Source organism: Struthio camelus, chromosome 14 (assembly GCF_040807025.1).
Source record: "Struthio camelus isolate bStrCam1 chromosome 14, bStrCam1.hap1, whole genome shotgun sequence".
In the NCBI taxonomy this organism is placed as follows: Eukaryota; Metazoa; Chordata; class Aves; order Struthioniformes; family Struthionidae; genus Struthio; species Struthio camelus.
The window spans coordinates 23,354,973-23,373,658 of NC_090955.1; the positions used below are offsets into that span (position 1 = coordinate 23,354,973).

Sequence of the window (18,686 nt, forward strand, 5' to 3'; positions counted from 1 at the left end):
ACTATCTTCCGTGACAAAAAGGTTTGGGAGTTAAAAGAGACTACATATTTGAATCTGAAGAAAAAAAGGACAGACACATCCAAATGTTTAAAAGGTTGCAGTTGTAAAAAGGTTAGTGATGTAAAAAGGTTAGTTAAACTGTTCTTCATACCCTGTGGGACAGAACGACAAGGCACGAGCCAAAAATAAAAGGAAACTTAGGACTCAATTCCAAATGAGGATTTATCCCACTCAGAGCCAGAGATCCTCTGTCCTCATCGCAGCTTTCTTGGTTGCGCCAGTTCAGTGGCGGGCAGACGCGCTAGGTAGGCTGACAACGTGATCGGGGTTAACAACTTTTCTCCAGCTGGGAGATAGTTACAGCAAAGCAGCCTCCATGCCCCCTCTGTCAGAAAGTCACCATATCTTATACAAAATAAACGCAAAGTAAAAACGACACACCCTAGCCTTTATAAAGGGGGAGGTTTAACCAATGTCATTGTCCGCTCATAGCACGACTTCACAGCATTTGCTTAGGCGCACGCACAAGACTAAACTGGAGTGTCAGATCTTAAAACAGTTTTGCTTGAAGAATAACCCTTCAGTCATTTGCAGACGAACACCTGCTAATTAGGCACAAAAAAAGGTCCTCCTCTCCTCCTCCTACGGTTAGTTACCGTGACAGAAGAAAACAATTCTTTACCCAACTGAGCGGAAGTGTGGCGTGATCCACCTGGAAAAGGGTAGGCCTCTTTTGATCACCCTTTGATTTACAGAAATACTCACTCCCTACACGTCAAATCAAATTTTTTCAAAGGAAAACCGTCTCCGTGCACACAGAGCAATTCTACAACATATCTCTGTTGCTATTACTTTCATTTCCTTCTCTACAGAGGGGTCAGAACCATTAATAGCAACTCAAAGTGTAAACACAGTCTCCTGTCTAGTCTCCCCTTCCAAAAAAAAGAGTGCAGACAACATGCCCTGTATAAGTTAAATTTAAGTATCAGCCAGTCATATATCTTCAGATCTCTGTTGACTTCTTATGGAGGAGAACTGGAAAAGTGATAGAGCTGCACACAGAGAATTAGTGGTGTTTAAACAGGGGGCCCATCTCTGACCTGACAGCAGCGCCACACCTCAAGCGGTTCCTGCCCTTGCCTAAAGCCACTTGTTTCCACCTCAGCGCAACTCTTCGTTGTGCTCAAGCTTAAAAATAACCGCGTGCGCCCGTTTATTTTTCTAGTCGTACCAGGTCTGTGATTCAGCTGCGGAAGTTGGGCCAGCCCTTCTGGCGCCCCGGCTCAAGGACAGCAGTAAGCACCTAGACGCAGAGGCTACTGCTGAAGAGGGGTGGCACGCTCCCGCCCATTCTCAGCCACAAGTTGCTGCTTCTCCTTCACATCAGATCCAACTGTCATGCGGGCCACAAAAGAATTACACTATTTGCTGAGGCAACTTTTAAAGATTTTGGACCAGCACACCAGATATTTTCTGGATAGGATATAAAAAGGGTAGAAGCACGCACACAAAACTACCATCCTTTCCAGCATAGTGCAACGCTTAACTGAGGGACAACTGCTCTTTTAGCGATGTCACTGGTCTACATGCTGTAGTCAGCTTCTCCTTCTGCTAGGAAAGATTCCCAAAACAAAATAAAGTGGAAAACAACACGGCTGTCAACACCGGGACAAATAAACCTATTGTTCTGTTTTTAAGTGTGAGCATCACAAGTTGCTACTTTTTTGCTCTAATCACCTTTGGAAACAGATGCCTTTTCTCACTGGTATTGTTAATATGTCTGGCTGAATTTCTTTCACTTTCTTCCTCCACAATTACGAGCACTTCATTGATAATCTCTTTCTGGCAGTTTACAGTGTAGAACATCTAACTAGAGCAAAGTCAGAAAGTGCAGCTACCTATTTAGGCTTTAACTTTCCTAGCCCATACTTTTCACGTTGGCTTTCTCTTACATTCACAAAGTTCACAATGTTACCGTAGAATGCATAAAAAGATTTAAGTGATGTCATCTCTAGAAAAAAAGATACTATCATGTCAAAAAACATCAATAGCTCATCATGTTTTGATACACAATCCATCAGAATGATCTACTAGTATCTCTTAATATTAAAAAAAACTACTTGTAAAAAATAAACATTGCATCTTCTTAAGAAGTTTCTTTTTTGGTGTGAAAACTGCCAAGACTATTAATTATGAGGGTAGTTTGACTGACCAAGTATTACCCTAGTGACTACTACTGTCACTCGCTAACATAGCTGTGCACGTAGCAGTCATATTATCATAAGAGCAATGCAATTGTTAACTGCGACTGAAACACCAAAGTACGCAAAAACTGAGCATTGGCAAACTTTTGACTTAACACCGTGGTAGTACGACACTAGCATGAACTGGTATCAGTTCAGTTCCTACATAAACAGGCAGGATTTAGTCTTTGGATCAGGCAGACTGTAAGACACTTACCTGATGTCCCCCACTTCGCCCTCCCTCAGGTTTTGTTAACAGCAACTTCACCATCAGCTGAAAAGCGGCGCTAGTCTCGTTCTTCACTCCTCAGCTGAAAGGACGCTGGCTACACCATGGGATAATAGGTAAAGCCTACCAGAACTGTTCTATGTTGTTATTCCCTCGGAGCAGACAGGACTTGAATCACCACTGCCTCCGGCCGTTCTTGCTTTTCCCCCAAATTCAAACGAGCAGCTGAATGAGTTACTGCTCATCAGCTGAGCCACTGGAAGCCACTGGAAACGGGCACACGAGCTGGCCGCTGCTCCACGCCAAGGCGTAACGCATGCTCCAAAGCGAACTCAGCGCAGCGTGTGGCTATTTAAACAAACGCGTCTTACTTCGGTAGCGACAACAGGTTGAGGTACGCTTGCAGGCAAACCGAGGCAGCCCGATCCTCGCTCTAAACCCAAAGCATCGCACGGGCCCTAAACCCAAGCAGCTTCGCTGCGCATCCTGCCTGTTATATCTCAAAGTGCGACGCGGCCGCAGGTGAGCAGCCGGATCAGTGCGGGTGCGGACACTCGGAAACCGATCCTTCCTGAAGGACGGTTCACTCGAGACGCTCCACCGTGCGCCAACACCGGGCCGGGCCGCCAGCGCAGCTCACAGTCCCTCACCGCGGGGTGCGGCGCGGCCCACCGACCCCCCGGGCCAGGCCAGGCCTGCCGCCCCCCATCAGCCAGGCCCGACCCGGGCCAGGCTAGACCCGCCCCCCTCCCCGGCCAGGCCCGACCCGGCCCGCTGCCCCCCCGGGCCGGGCCAGGCCTGCCGCCCCCCCTCAGCCAGGCCCGACCCGGGCCAGGCTAGACCCGTCGCCCTCCCCGGCCAGGCCCGACCCTGCCCGCCGCCCCCCCGGGCCAGGCTAGACCCGTCGCCCCCCCTCAGCCAGGCCCGACCCGGGCCAGGCTAGACCCGTCGCCCTCCCCGGCCAGGCCCGACCCTGCCCGCCGCCCCCCCGGGCCAGGCCAGGCCTGCCGCCCCCCCTCAGCCAGGCCCGACTCGGGCCAGGCTAGACCCGTCGCCCTCCCCGGCCAGGCCCGACCCTGCCCGCCGCCCCCCCGGGCCAGGCTAGACCCGTCGCCCCCCCTCAGCCAGGCCCGACCCGGGCCAGGCTAGACCCGTCGCCCTCCCCGGCCAGGCCCGACCCTGCCCGCCGCCCCCCCGGGCCAGGCCAGGCCTGCCGCCCCCCCTCAGCCAGGCCCGACTCGGGCCAGGCTAGACCCGTCGCCCTCCCCGGCCAGGCCCGACCCTGCCCGCCGCCCCCCCGGGCCAGGCTAGACCCGTCGCCCCCCCTCAGCCAGGCCCGACCCGGGCCAGGCTAGACCCGTCGCCCTCCCCGGCCAGGCCCGACCCGGCCCGCCGCCCCCCCCGGCCCGGCCGCCGCCGCCGGCCCCAGGCGCGGGTCAGCGCGGCGCTCCCCCCCGGCCGCCGAGGCCTGCGGCCTGCCCCAACTCGCCCGACCCTCTCGGGAAGCCCCAGCTCGGCCCCCGGCCGTTTCCCCCGGCCCGGCCCGCGGCCTCCCCGCCCTCCGCCGCCACTCACGCATGAGGGTGCTGAAGGCCACGACGCCCAGCAGCCCCTGCAGGAAGATGCCGAAGCTGTCCATGAGGGCCCCGTTCTCGCAGCCGCGGTCGCCGGGCGCGGCCCCCGCCCCCCCGCCGGGCCGCGGGGGGCTGCCGGTGAGGCCGAGGCTGCCGTTGGGCGGCGGCGCCCCCATGGCGACGCTCGGCGGGCGCCCGCCTCAGCGGCCCATGGCGGCGGCGACGTCGCGGCCGCCGGGCGGAGCCGCGCCCCCCGCGCCGCTTCCTGTGCCGGGGCGGCCCCGCCCCTCCGGGCGCGCGGGCGGGGAGGGGGCGGGGTCCGATGCGGCGGGGGCGGGGCCGGGGCGGGGCCACAGGGCTCCGCGGGTTTGTGCCTACCGCGGGCCCCTCTCGCGCGCTTCGGAAGGGAACGTATCTGCCCCGCGGCTTCTCGCCGCCTTTCCAGCGCCTCACGGCCGCCGCGGGCCAGTCAACAAGCTGGCGCTGCCTCCTGCTGCACGCTCCGCTTGGAAAGGCCTCCCGCGGCTCACCGGAGACAGAGCCGGCCTGCCTGTTCCTTCTTTTTTTTTGTTAAACACGGACTGGGCAGGGTAGCGTAAACCTTTACAGAGGCGCGCAGAAGCAGCTTCGGTCCTGCTGCCCTCGAACAGCCTCTCGTGTCCAAAGCGAGCAGTGAAGGGCTCGGCCGCTTCTCGGCCGGGCTCCCGGAAAGGCTGCCGCCGCCGCTTGTTGCGCGTGTGACCCTCCAGCGCCGCGTGAGACGCCGGGGAGAGCGCAGATAAGGGGACTCCTGCAGGTGAGGGGACTCTCCACAGCCCCCATCAAGCTCTTGGCATGTACGGACGACCCTACCCCGGTTGTGCCGTAGGCCGCGTTTGCGTTTTGTGCGTGCGCTGGATCACGCTCTAGCGGTTTCCCCCCGCTTTTGCGGCACGGAACTTCGCTATTAACGCAAAAACCACCAGTAACAGTTTAAGTATCTTTTTTTTTTTTAATTTTCTTACAACCACTTAAAACTGTCATAATACCACAAACTTATATACACTATTTACAGACAAAACAAGCAAAATATCCATCCAAAATAGTCTTTAAAAAATCCTCTGATTAAATTGTTACACCTTCTCAAACAACGGTGGGACTTAATAGGCATAGTTTCTTGTGCATGTTTCTCTTCCCTTTAGTACTTCAGTCTCACTGCATATATATATATATATATATATATATATTTAAAAGTTAAAGAAAGAAAAGTAAAACAACAAGCAGAAGTGACACAACACAATATGCAATAAAATCTTTGTTTAAGAACAAGCAGCTAATTAAAAAAGGCAAAATACAGGGAAAAGTGCATCAGTTCCAATGAGTTAGTATAAGGAAGAGGCCCACGCATGGCGAGCCGGTACCCTTTAGGATAGAGTCTCCTAGAAGACCTCTGATTGTCTACATAGTTTTTTTTTTTTTAATTTAAATAGAAGTAAAAACAAAACGAAAGAGGAGAGGAGGAACATGACATCTCTGGGGGGAGGATAAAAAAAAAAAAAAAAAACACACACACAATTTTTCTTTTCCATGAGGTTTCTTGAAAACTGGTGCTCACCAGCTTCAGAATAGGCAAGAACTCATTTTTTCCTGGACTTCCTTATTCATTCCCGCAGGTTGAGCAAGTTGACCCCACCGGTCAAGCAGAAGGTCTGTTTTCCTTGCTCCCTGCGCAACGCTAGGGAGCTTCCACGGGCTCTGAGCCCACGTTCGCGCCAAGGCGGTTAGATCTACTGCCTCTGAATTCGCTTGCTGGTCAGAGCGGGACCCGCCAGACTCCACGGCTCAGAACTGAGCAAATCACTGCTGGCTTCACAACTAACAGAATAACTTTGTTTCCAATCAAAAAAATCCATCTCTACCGTGTGATGCATTTCGGAACAGATGCAACCTAAAAGAAGCTAGAAATGACCATGGAGACAAAGTCTCAGCAAACTTTACTTGTTTTTGCTGGTTAGGTTCCACACATTTTTTTCATTTTTTTTCCTATTAATTTTTTAGAAAAACACGTTACAACAAAGAGGCTTGTTGTATCCGGCATACCCAAGTCCCATTCTAGTCTTTCACCCATAAGGCTGCCTTTGAAAACAAGGCTATATGCGTGAATGGGGGAAGCTGGGCAGCCCTCTGAAGCGTGGGTTCAGCACATAATCCCTTTAAATCGGAGCCTTCGGCCAACATCTGAAGTCTCCTGAAAGACCCTATGTCTTTGTGCTTAGTTACCTTTAGGTAATTTGAAGTCACAGTAGGCATGAACCAGTCTGCCACTAGGCGGTAGGACTGGTTGAGAAGTAGTAGCTCTGTATAGGATCATCGTATTTTTGGCTTTCTGGTAAGGCTACCTCATCTAGTAGCCTCTCCCTTAGCAACAGATTTGCTTGTATGGTCCAGAGCAAACTAAGTGGCTCAAGGTCCAAAAGGTATCCAGTCTCACTTTGAGCTTAGTAGTTTTGAAGCCTTTTTCCATTACATTCAAAAAAGTCTCATGAGCCACTTTGCCTTTTGCTAATAATGTGCCAAATCTTTGTACTTTACTCAGAAGAACGGAGTGCTCAGTCCAAGCAACTGTAAATATATTTACACTTCTGTGGACCAGGCAGCTCACTACTCTTTCCTTCCTTTAAAACATCAGTGGAATCAAGAATAAACTTCAGCAAAGTGTACAGCAAAATACTGCTGAAAGTTGTGAGAAGAAAAGTAACTTTCACAGCCACCCCAAACTCTCTGTACATACAGTTTCCATCAGTCCCAGGAAGGACTGCAAACATCAGTGATGTTCTGTAAAATCCATAAATGAATTTGCCTTTTATTTTGTTCCTCAAAGAGCGACTTGCAGAAATTTTACCATTAGAAAAAAAAGTCAGTCTTCATTCACTAAGATCAGTATTGTACCTCTCCTCTTCTGGAAGGGTTGCCTTCACCTCTCAGTTTAGAGCAGACTGCAGGCTGCTCATGCATTAGGGGATAATTCAAGCACGTTAGCCTTGCGTCTCATTTTTGGAGGTCAGACACTTCTGTTACGGACTCCCTGTGTTGGTGCAGAGAGCACAGTATAGTCACTCAGCAACAAAACCTTCCTGCCCAACAAAGCTAAGCTTAGCACAGTACGAGTGCCACGTGGAAGGCACCACCAGGTTTCTAAAGCTATGATGTGCAAAACAGAGACTATACAATGCATATAAAAATAAGATGAGCAAGAACATAAATCCTCAACAGGTCATCTAAGGGGTATTTCCTTCTGCCCTCCACAGAAATAGTACACGAAGAGCTCCACTGAAGAGCTCTTTTTCTGGTACCAAAGACATTTGGAAGATACCACCGCCTTCCTTCTGGGCTTCAGCTTTCTCAAGTCTTACAGTGAGTGGCTATGGCAGAGGACAGCACAAATCCCTGAAGCCCAATTTAAATTTTGAGTCACAGCAGCTCCTGCTAGCGAAATAGTTATCATCTAGAGCCAAGGTTCAGCCATCAAGCTACACAAAATTCAGTTCTGAAGAAACAGAGCAACAAAAGCAGCACATGAGCCCATTTCAAGTCGTGCCAGTACAAGACAAACAGATACAAGCCCAGTTGCGTCATCTGCCACACAGAGAGAAAGAGCAACTTGAAACAGAATCAAGTAGAAACACCATCCGTCAAGATAAAGTCCCAATTATCCCTTTTATATCCAGCAATAGAGTGCATTTTTTCCCAAGAAACAGAGTGTACAGTACCAGTGTGCAGCATAAAAAACATTTCACAAATAATGAAAACATCCCTTTTGAAAATCTCAACTAAAATAGATCCCATTGGGACCAGTCCGTCAGTGCCTCCCAAAACAAGGCAGAAAAAGCCAGCCTACAGGGCGTGCCAAAGGTGACCAGGAAGTACCCCAACTAACCTCTGAAACTGCCGACTGTTTCATTTACGAGTATGATATGTGTATTTAGAACTCCAGGTGCATGTTAACAAGTTCACTAAATTACCCTTTAAGCTCTGTTCTCTCCCGACGCCTACTTTAAAGACCTCTGTCAGTCCACGGGGAAAGGTGGAAGCAACATCTCCGGGCTATGCAGGTCCCTTCAGCTGGGAGTCAGCTTCTTTTGGCCAATGCAGGAGAATTCTGAAAAACCTTGAAGGACGACAAACGTGATCCATGAGCATCCTCTTCCAGCTCCTAACTTCTCTGCTGGTCAAATTTCTCAAGACAAAAAAGGCTGACAGCAAAGCAACGGTGTTTCTTTCAAATGTTTGTTCAGGCCTAATGGCTTAGCACTCAGTTGGCATCAGGAGAACGGAGCACAAGAGGATGACCTAAGTACAACACAAAGAGCCAAAATCTCCACTTATTGGGTACCTGACTGGAGTGGGGGGGGGGGGCGGGGGGGTAGAGGGGAAGAAGGGGCACTTTGACTTCAATTTAACTATGTTTTCAGACTCTACTTATAATTTGGGAGGAAAACTGGTCTAGTCACCCACTCCTTCCCCGTCCCTCACCCAAGAATACTGAGCTAGTAAGCAGTTTGTCAGGCATTTACATTTTCATTCCGGAACGGAAAAACAACTCTTTGTATTTTAGCACTCCTGCCTCGACCAGGCAGTTATTCCAAGAGGCTTACAACACAAGGAAATCAAAAGCGGCTTTGCTCACGCGGTGGATGCACAGACTGTGCAAACCCAGTTCTTAGCTTACAGAGTGCCTCCTCATCGAATCCTACAGCTCACAGCATCAAACCAACCAGTCCTATCAGGCCTCAGAGGAGCTTGAATCCATCCCTTTGACCAGACTAACCACTGTTTGTCAGAAACTAAAGTGTCTTTCCTAAAGAAATTCCTACAGCGAGCACTTTTCTAGCTCACAGGTCTTTGTATGCTGGGGGCTTTCTGCAGAAACCTAACTGACGGGGAGAAAGGACATGGGAGGTGCATACTTCCTAGCTGCACACACAAAGCTCCAGCCCATGCTCTCCAAACGCGCGTGAGAATAGGCAGAGCAGATGAATGCAAGGCATTTGAAACCGAATGCTTATTTGAAGCAGATCTCAAGCCTGACGCAAGTTTCCCACAACGTGGATGGAAAGTAGGTAAGCTCTGTTACTTAAAGTGTGTAAAGCACAGGTCCAAAGCTAGTGGCTGACTGGGTTTTATTACCCTGGAAAATTAAAATTAGCAATCCATCACCACCGCGGGTCTACTGATGGAACTAGCTGGTCCTTTTTCTTCCCTCTCTGCCCCTCCAAAGGCGGCACACAAAAGCAAACAAACAGAAAAACCTCCTTCTTCAGTCTGATCCTGAGTAACACTAAACAGTTTAAAAAAAAAAAGTCATGCTCCTAATATAGTTTCCAGCATGAAAACACGGGTAGAGCAGGCCTCTATTGATTGCAGTTTTCTTAGTGTATACTCCAAACAGGCGTGCGTTCAGGTAGCAAAGCAAAGAGCTGCTGCCAGGCTCTGTGTACGCAGCCCAATTAACTGTTACGAGGAAAAGGAAGTAACTTCACAACCAAAACACAGAAAATGCAGAGGCACTTTCTCTTTCCTTCCTTTCTTCCTACAGCCCATCTGTAAGAGAAGTGCAAAATAATTACGTTTTCTGACAGCTGAGTACAAGGTAGCATCCAAGTTAAGTCGACACAGGTTTCAGCTAAAGCTTTGGAACAGCAGCTCTGCAGGCTGATACTGGTTTGTAATTCTGACACGCCTCCAGAAGAGAGGCTGCTGTGCAGCTACCTATGACTTGTCCAGAAGTAGTAGTTCCCTCCCTTTCTAGATCATCACTTTTACTGTTCAAGCTACGGAGGTAGTAAAACAAAAAAATAAAATACAGTAAAAAAAATAAAAGAAAAAGAAACCACACTCTTGCCATACTGTACATTCAGAACCCTGTGGCCACATTGTTGTCCTAACAATGAACAAATTCTTTAAAAAAACCTCAACATTAACACACAGACGTGCAAGGAGCACGTTCCAACGCCAGTGCCGTGTTCGCCCACAGGGAGGGGAAGGGGACTCTGTGAATCATCGGGAACAGAGAAAGGTTGTTTCTGGCAGCCTGCATGCTAACGTAAACAGGATCCGTTGCTCCTTTTACAGTTCTGTGCCAACAGAACTACCGAAATGTCATTTCCCACCACAGGAGACGCTTCTGTAATCATTAAAAAATACATTTAAAAAAGGGAACCATAGAGCAAGAGACTATCGCGTTCCCAAGCTGGCAGCTGGCAGAGTAGCCCCCGTGTTTGCATTGGCATTTTGCTCCAGATGTTGTCTTCCTTTCCTCAAAGCGAAAAACTGAGGCTGACAGATGCTCTTCGGTTGCCAGAGCCTCAATTTAGCTTCATTTGGTTGCCAAAGGAGCATGTTGCTGTAGTTGTGCTTCAAAGGTCCACTTCAACTTGGCTGCTCCTCAGTTAGCAAACTGCTGATAAAAGGCAAGTTTGACCCTCTCGATATGATGGCAAAGTTTAATAGCTGGCCCAAGTTTCAAGTCCATACACTCCTGAACAGTGGGCAAAGTGAGCAGCAGCAGTGCCTGGCCGTCAATCTCCTGTCAGGAGACAAACACATTAACAGGCATAGTGACTCGCATCTTTATTTCCCCTGTTCCTATGGTTTTGACTTGCTGTTACTTCAGATTCGTGACCGTCTGGGTGGTAGCCGTTTCTCCCACGCTACTTCAGGTAGCTTAAAATTTGCTACCTGGAAGGAGAAATTTATCTCCTTGCTTAAAATTTCAGCTCAAGTTCACTGGCTAATGCACAGAACCTCCCGAGACGCTATTAGGTTTTTAATCAACCTAACAATAGAAAGCAAGGAAGTTTTGTGCCAAAAGTCATTCTACCCAACCTCTGCATCTTTGTAATCCTAGTAATGCGGTCTTGGCAGGCAACGTGTTTTAGGGCAAATTCTAACCAAGACGCAAGCATAATATTAAAATCGACTCATGTTTGTAGTCTATTTGTCATACTTTCTCGAATGCAGAGTTGTTCACTTGTGCAGCTGCACGACGCTAGGTGATAACTGCAATTGGCCTGCAGAATAGACAGTGTTTATCGTTTAGAGAAGAAGTCAATACAAGCGGTAAAATGGTGTTCCCTCCTAGAAGACAAGCTGCTGCCTCCGTGCTGCATGGTTGTAGGCATTCCCTACCCAGACTTGGGAATTCTGATACCCCACAGACCAAAACCTCCCCCAGTGAATTCCAGGAAACCTGAAGAATTCTGGCCATTCCCTTACCCTTCCTCTCCCAAACTGTAGAAGACTGTGCATGTGTTTTTCTCAAAACTTTATTATATAATTAAAACTAGCTTCATTTGTGATTCACTCGACAGAGGATAAGCAGCAAAGTAATAGACTGAAGAACTTGACAGATGCATTATCATACCTGATCGAGGAAAATTCTTGCCAACGGGGCACAGTCAGTAGACTTGAGGAACCGTACAACATCAGACACGCTCCACTCCAGAGGGTTACTGTCTAGCTGCAGCTTTTCAGCACCTTCAATTTTTATTTCCTAAGAAAGTCACCCACCACAAAAAGAAATCCCAAAATGTTACTCGTGTGATGGCTCAAGGCTCCCCTCTGCTTCCCCATACTTACAATACTCCGTTGCCAAACAAAGCTCTAATGAGAGCTCAAAAGCATACACGTTTATTAATTGGCACAGATATGCAGCACAGCACTGTGCTGGGGATGGAGGCTACATCGTTATGGTCAGTAAGGAGGGATCTCAAACCAGGACTCAGTCTGCACCACCGTATAGTCGAGCCAAGAGGAGTGCTCATTACAGTCCTGTAGTTTGACTATATCATGATTTTTAATTATCCAGTAATGTCTTCACAACACCCTTTATGGGATAATGGAGTATGTTATAAAAACACACGTATGATGGTTAATACTCCCAAGGTATTTGTGTTTGCCCAACACTCAGCAAGCCCAGGCACAAATCTATCTTTGGAATTACCTTTGGTGAAGGAGGTTTATTTTCATCATCAGAAAAGGAAAAGGTCCTGAGCTTCCTCTTCCGCTTGTCTCGGTCCTGAGCCAGGGAATGAGACAGTTCGCTCTGCGTAGGAGAGGATGACAGAGATTTCTTCTCCGACACTTCTGACTCCTCAAGCAATTCGTCCTGCTGCTCTGAGGTACTATCCTCAGTCAGAGATTCTTCATCGACCTCATCCTGGTCATCTTCCTCTTCTCCCCCACTGCCCTGAAGGGGTAGAGAAAAAAAAAAAACACAAACAACCCTGCTTTTAATTTAAGTTACTCCAAGATCACACACCACATCTGTTAAAGTTGCTGACAGCCTCATACCTGGGGAGATCCAGCTGGAGTGTTATCCACTGAAGTAGAGGAACGCTTTTTCTTATGAACAAAGAAATGTTTTCGCCTCTTCCGCCTTTTATTTGGCTTCTTCATGGCTACTTCCAGGTTACTGTGGCCACCCGGTGGCCTACCTATCCGCTTGTTTTTCCGCTTTCCATAATAGTGTGCTACCAGGACAGAAAAAAGGAGCATCATAGTGAAACGCACCTTCATTGTCACTTTTTATGTCTGTAAGTGATCGAGACTGGAAAATCAGTAGCAGGATCAGCCATCTACTCACTGTATTTAGTCTTCGTTAGGACGGAGCAGTTCTCCGAGCACTTATCCAGCACCATCTGAGGACCGAAGAGGTTTGGACAACATTCCAGTTTGATGCACGTCTTTCTGCAGAAATCTGCCACTCGGTCTGCTGTCCTCACAACTTCCACAGTTGCACGGTAACTCTTCCCTTTGTACCTAATAGTGAAAATGTAGTCATAATCCAGCAGTTCCCTCAAATACCAGGATAAAAGTACTTCACTAAACCTGTATAAGAACATTACTTTAAAGATAAACTTTGGGGAAAACTTGAGCAGTGAGGAAGTCTATGGACTGACAATTCCAGGAAACAGGTAGTCTTCCTCCCTTAAAAATCTCTTTTAACAGATCCTCAAGCAAAGGAAAAAGCCAGCACCAAAGGGATGCCTGCAGTACCAGTCTTTATGGGACTGCAGAAGTGCCTACTTGTCACATGGACAGCTGCTCCCTAAAACCCCAGACTGAGACCATTAATTCATGCTAGAGGCCAAACAACAGCTCAGAAAAGGTAACAAGCAGACATCCTCCAGCGAGCACACGCTACGTGCCTGCTATGCACATACCGCAGCAAATAAACGAACAACGGTCACGTTCCTCATCAGCTTTCATCTAACTGCTGAACTACTGGTCAGGACAGTCACTTGCCATGACTCCACATATGGTTCTTGTTTGACTTTAAAGTAGGAAATGGCACTTTCTTTCTGTCCGTCAGCCTTGCAATGACACTAACAGAGCAGCACCGTGAAATATCTGCCTGAGTCATGCAGCATTTCTACTCTTTGTTCTCCCAGCACAGCTACTGGCACGTGCCGGTATCTACGAAGGATGTCTCAAGTCTGAAAATTTCCAGCTAACGCACTGAAAAATATTCCAGCTACGTTCTCATCGTCCAAGAAGCTCTGACCTCACTGCTGTGATAGAAGAACGCACGCAGCAGTTTCAGTGAAACCGAAAGATTTTTCCCCCCCTATTCTTCGGCTATGTCTTTTATTTACATTAAGTTCTCTTATGACCTTCCCATCATGCAAATCCAAATACAGGGTAATCCTTTGATGCATGGGAAGATGTCATTTTGCACATGAAGCTGAGCCAATAAAAAAAAATTACTGGCTCGCTCAAGACAACGTAGTAAAGTCTGTGCTATAGCACACTGGGGAAAAAAATTAATCTCTAGTAAGCAAATACACTACTCCATACAGGAGCATCTCGATTTATCAAATCTTTACAAATATGATCACCATTTTTCCCTAGCCACAGAATGGTCTTGCAAAGAAACTCCTACCCAAAAGGCTCAGGGGAAGAACTAGGGAGCGCTTTAGACTGTTGCAGAAAGCGACTTCTGTGCCAGGTTATCTCAGAGCCTTGCTGCAACTTAATTTCAGAGGAATCTTCTTCCACTAATGGAAATGCCAAGGAGATCCGAGGAGCTTCCTAAGCAGCACGTGCTTCTGTTTTAAAATACTGACGCTTATCTTCAACAATTAAATTTCTCAAGCTTCATCGGCTGGTCTGCCAGTAGATATGCTGTTGTACTAGTACCACACCATTCATACTTCACCAGTACCGGGATCAGAGCACACCCGATATATTAAGGAGTATCAAAATCAGATATATTTCACTAGATGTTCATAAAGGACTTTATAAAGATTTGGAAGCTTAGTCTGGCAGCATCTTCATATGCTATAGGCATTTCTTCTCCTATCTGAAACGTAACAAGTTAAAGCACAGACTGCAGACAACATTACTACTGAGATCAACTGAGTGAGGAACAGGACAAGGATTTACTTGGCTTTCAGGGTTTCTCCATGCCCATGCCACGCAGCCTCTTCATCCAGCTGAAGTTCTCGAAGGACACGGCTGGGTTTGTAAGCTGCATTGATCAACAGAGTGAGAACCTAAGGGGGCGGGAGCAGGGAACAGGAGAAAACATGTTTAGGTTATCTGTACAATAAATCTTTTTTAAAGTGCTAGGGTTGGAAGAGCAAATTATTTCTATTCATCTGAAATAGCCAGCATCAAAGCTCTCATTCATAGCAGGATTACAGACACTGCCCAATACTGCCAAAATGAAAACTGAGAACAGACAACACTTAGAGCCTTGCCAAACCTTCAGAATTTGACTGCAGAGACATGCGTGTACCCAGTAAATCCCCATCCTTGCCCTTGTATTACCTGTCACTAAATTAAACTGCAGGGCAGGATACTGCAAAACTTGCATAACCTTGGGTAAATCTCAGTTATTATCTTGAGACTGTTTAACATGCAAACAACTGCTGCAGGATTTTGCTGCCTACAAACCCACTACTTGCTACCAAAAAATCATACTCCAAAATCTTAAGCTCTCCTCTGTTTTACTTTCATGGTATTGCCTGTAGGAGAATAAAATCAGAATTCGTCTGTTACTGTAAAATAAATCAAAGTTCTGAGTTTAGTGGAGGATAGGACAAAATTTGCATCCAAAATACATTTTTTTATTTTTAGGATAAGCTTATCCCAAATCATTCCCAATTTGTGTGCAACTTCAACATGCCAGACCCACAGCTTCAGTCCTCCTAATGCAGCAGTCCAGAGCTCTACAACTCCAGTAAAGAGTACTAAATATAATGCAAGTATCAAACTCACTCTAGAATTTGTACATGTGGTTATAGCCATTACTGAAATGAATTCAACGAAGCATAGGGGATTGAACTTTTAGCAATACTCTGCATCTGGACATCACCGGGATTTGTGCATACTTTATGCTTCAGCTGGTAAACAAGGTAAGTCTTCTCGACGATTAAATGAAGCTGCCACAGAATTTCGCGCTTGCTCTTTTGGAGCGCTGCAAAGCTCAAAACCAGCTTACATCAGAGTACTGACGTTTGCAGAAAGGATGGGGAAAAAACACGGTGGCATTCACTCAGTTCTTGCTCTATGAGGGAAAGACTGTACCCATGTATAGCATCCTACACGGGAAAGGATATTCAGCACTTGCAATTGGACATGCCATGAGAGCAAACAAGAACAGCCGCTCCAAAGGAGGACTGCAAGAGCACCTTCTGATGCCAGATCACGTTTAAGGACTGAAGATACTGCTTGCTAGAGAACCTATTTTTCCCCTTGTCAAGAACTGCAAGAACTGTTGCTTGAAAAATAACAAGTGACATTTAAGTTGTAATAAAGGTCCTTAGGTACAGGTTATATTAGCTGCAGCTTCCTCTCAGAATACAGATTCGCCATGGCAGATCAAACCACTGTTTCTTGAAATCCAGGTTTTCATCTTAGCAGCCACTCGTGCCGTACATTTCCAAAGACGGCAAATCACTCCTCCGTATTCCATATTCCACTATGCCATCTTCCATGCCCTAATGCCATCAGTCTCAAGTATACAGTCCTTATCCCATATAGCTGCAAGTTTAAGCCTGGTTTTAATTCACCTATCTAAAATTCCAGTTAAGTCGTTGAACAGCGACATATTCTCTGCGTTAAGCAAGGCACGGTAGCAGATTTGCACATAAGGGATACATCTTAAAGCCAGATTTCCCCTCCAACTTGGGGATGCAATACAGTCTTTTCCAGAGTCCTGGACCACCTGTGCCCACCATCCAATTGACTAGGTTTGAGCAAGCTTTATCCAATGATAAAGCTTACTTGAACGTACTTAATGAGCCAAGCAGACGGTACAGGTCTGCTTAACAATTCACAATTGCATCCTGATATCTCCAAGTGCTGATGGATCAAGCACATGTTTGTATGAGGCAGTGTAGATAAATGATTTAATCAACATTACGGGCATGTCAAAATACAGACTTTAATTTTTCAGTCAGATATTTGAAGATTAAAACCAAGGTACAGATCTTACTCAAATGTACAGCCATGTGTGTGCTGGTATGAGACATGCAAACCTCTACACACAGGACAAAAAATGAACATGCACTCCCTCAGATGCTAAAACAGTGGAAGCTCATCACCTGACTAAGGAAGGGATGACCATGGCTTTTTGTTTGATTGAGGGTTTTTTTTGTTTTTTTTTTTTTGACTTCTACTACATTTGCAGGGTGGGAGGCGGTTGAGGGTAGAAGAGAGAAAGCAAGCTAGTTTTCTGTATGCAAAAATTGAGCTTTTTCAATAATCAGCTTAAAGACAGCTAGCTGTCAGAGATAAACTCTTGTTTTATAGCACGGCTGCCAGAAAGTCTTTCTGTCTCTCCGGTAAGAATTACTGGAATTCTTTTCTGGTTGTTAGGTTACATGGTAGGGAAGGTAAAAATTGCAGCGATGTTAAGCCAATTCCAGCATTTAAAGCAATCATTTCGTGACAGCTTAAGTGTGCACGCATAGTTGTGCCTCGGGAAACATTCAGCTTCTCAGCTCGGATAATAACTGCACCATGACCTTTTTGGAGATGTCAGAAAATAACGGTTGCATAAAAGCATTTGTAAATTTGCTATAAAACACTTTCTGGAGTTTAGCATTAAAAGATGGCCTCTTCTCCCCTCTTCCCCTTCCTCAGTTATGTTAGAAAGCAAAACTATGGTTTTGTCTGATCTTTACAAATCATATCCAATTTATACTGGCCATAAAACTTATAGTGTTCTTTTAATTAATTTCCCACTGGCTGAAAACAGTTTTCCATTTCTCCTAAGACCAACTATTTCCTCTGTTCTAACAACAGCATAGCAAACTGCAAAGGAAAGCTTTTGGGATTACCTGAAACTACACTCCATTAATTAAAAATGATGCCCATAGTGCAGCTATAAAAAGAAACCAACTCCTTCAGTTGCAGTAATTATGAGTTACTCTTTGTTTTAGGTTAAAATAGCAGTTGAAGGCCGACTATAAATGATAGAATAGAGACTTCTACTCCGCTGCCAGTCATTCCTAAAAGAGTGTATGATTTACACTTCATTTTAAACAAAAACAGAACTCTCTCTGTTCATCAGCAATTTCTGAATCCCTTAAATTTATTAATTACCCACTTGTAATTGCATGGGTGGTCTAGAGTTAACCACACACTGCTATAAACAGATCCACCACGTACAAGGACCTTACCTCTTTCAGAACAAGCACGCAGTTCCCAGGTCCCACGGACTGAGGGAGCTCGGCAATCCTGCCTTTGTTAAGGTAAGGCCCCGAGAAGCACCGGTGGTTGAAGTAGATCTTTGGGCAGCAGTACTTGCCATTAATTACCACTGAGGAATGAGAAAGTGAAGATTTAAATCACAACCTCCACGGCAAAGAATGACTTCTCGTAATGCTTATTTTTTTGCCTGCTTTAAAAAAGGAGCTGAAAAAAAGAAATACTTAAGTCACATGAATTTGGAGAGTTCAGCAGTCACATTTGCAATGACACCGCCAGTTTTTCAGCGTTGCCCCTAGGGACTAGAAAACACTGGAAACCGACCAAGTCATCCCCATGGAGATTTTATAGGCTGTTCAGAAAGGACAGAAGCAAGCTAGACCTTTCAGCTTTGCAAGGGAAATGACCTGGACCTATATGATACACTGTCAGGGAGGTTAACACAGACAAAGGAACAGGCAAACATGACTTTTTGCCAGTTTAATCCTTTTGCATAAATGGAGAGGCAAAGTTGCTTTGTCATAAAGGTAGGTTAGTCTTGTTCAGAGGCAGTCTTGGTCAAAGGGATGAGGCAGCTGACTTACGAGGCACGGAAAAGGCTGGGACTCTGTTTTGGAGAGAAGGCGGTGAAAGAGGATACGCTCAAACTTAACGGACTCAAGAAGATGGAAGGTAAGATACTCAACCACAGCCCATAATACCACAACTAGAGGAAACCCACTAAATTTGCTGGGATTTTTTCTCCCCCCCTCTTTTATTTTATTTGTTTAAGTACTCCTTTACGTAGAAGAGAATGAATTGCTAGAACGTGGTACCACAGACAGTTGTGAAGGCAGACTGTACCAGCAGGATCAAAGAGAGAGGAGAGAATTCACCGATAACGTCCATAAACTAAGAGTAAAGGGACTACGCAAGCATCGACCATCCAACATCCCTATGGCA

At 46.7% G+C, this 18,686-nt stretch overlaps 2 protein-coding genes across 7 annotated transcripts in view; both read right to left on the minus strand.

Annotated features, from left to right (window-relative positions):
• STIMATE (STIM activating enhancer) overlaps positions 1-4,250 on the minus strand; it is a 36,500-nt gene extending 32,250 nt beyond the window's left edge. For both annotated transcript variants that reach the window (XM_068906972.1, XM_068906971.1), the window contains exon 1: positions 4,048-4,250. In XM_068906972.1, coding sequence (XP_068763073.1) covers positions 4,048-4,222 — 175 coding nt within the window. In that variant the 5' untranslated portion in view covers positions 4,223-4,250. The remainder of the gene's footprint in view (positions 1-4,047) is intronic.
• Positions 4,251-5,054: 804 nt separating this feature from the next.
• The window catches only part of SFMBT1 (Scm like with four mbt domains 1), an 80,254-nt gene continuing 66,622 nt past the window's right edge, over positions 5,055-18,686 (minus strand). For all 5 annotated transcript variants that reach the window (XM_068906898.1, XM_068906902.1, XM_068906903.1 and 2 more), the window contains 7 exons: positions 17,717-17,856; positions 14,472-14,581; positions 12,670-12,845; positions 12,378-12,556; positions 12,028-12,273; positions 11,449-11,577; positions 5,055-10,611 (listed from right to left, as the gene is read on the minus strand). In XM_068906898.1, coding sequence (XP_068762999.1) covers positions 10,471-10,611; positions 11,449-11,577; positions 12,028-12,273; positions 12,378-12,556; positions 12,670-12,845; positions 14,472-14,581; positions 17,717-17,856 — 1,121 coding nt within the window. In that variant the 3' untranslated portion in view covers positions 5,055-10,470. The remainder of the gene's footprint in view (positions 10,612-11,448; positions 11,578-12,027; positions 12,274-12,377; positions 12,557-12,669; positions 12,846-14,471; positions 14,582-17,716; positions 17,857-18,686) is intronic.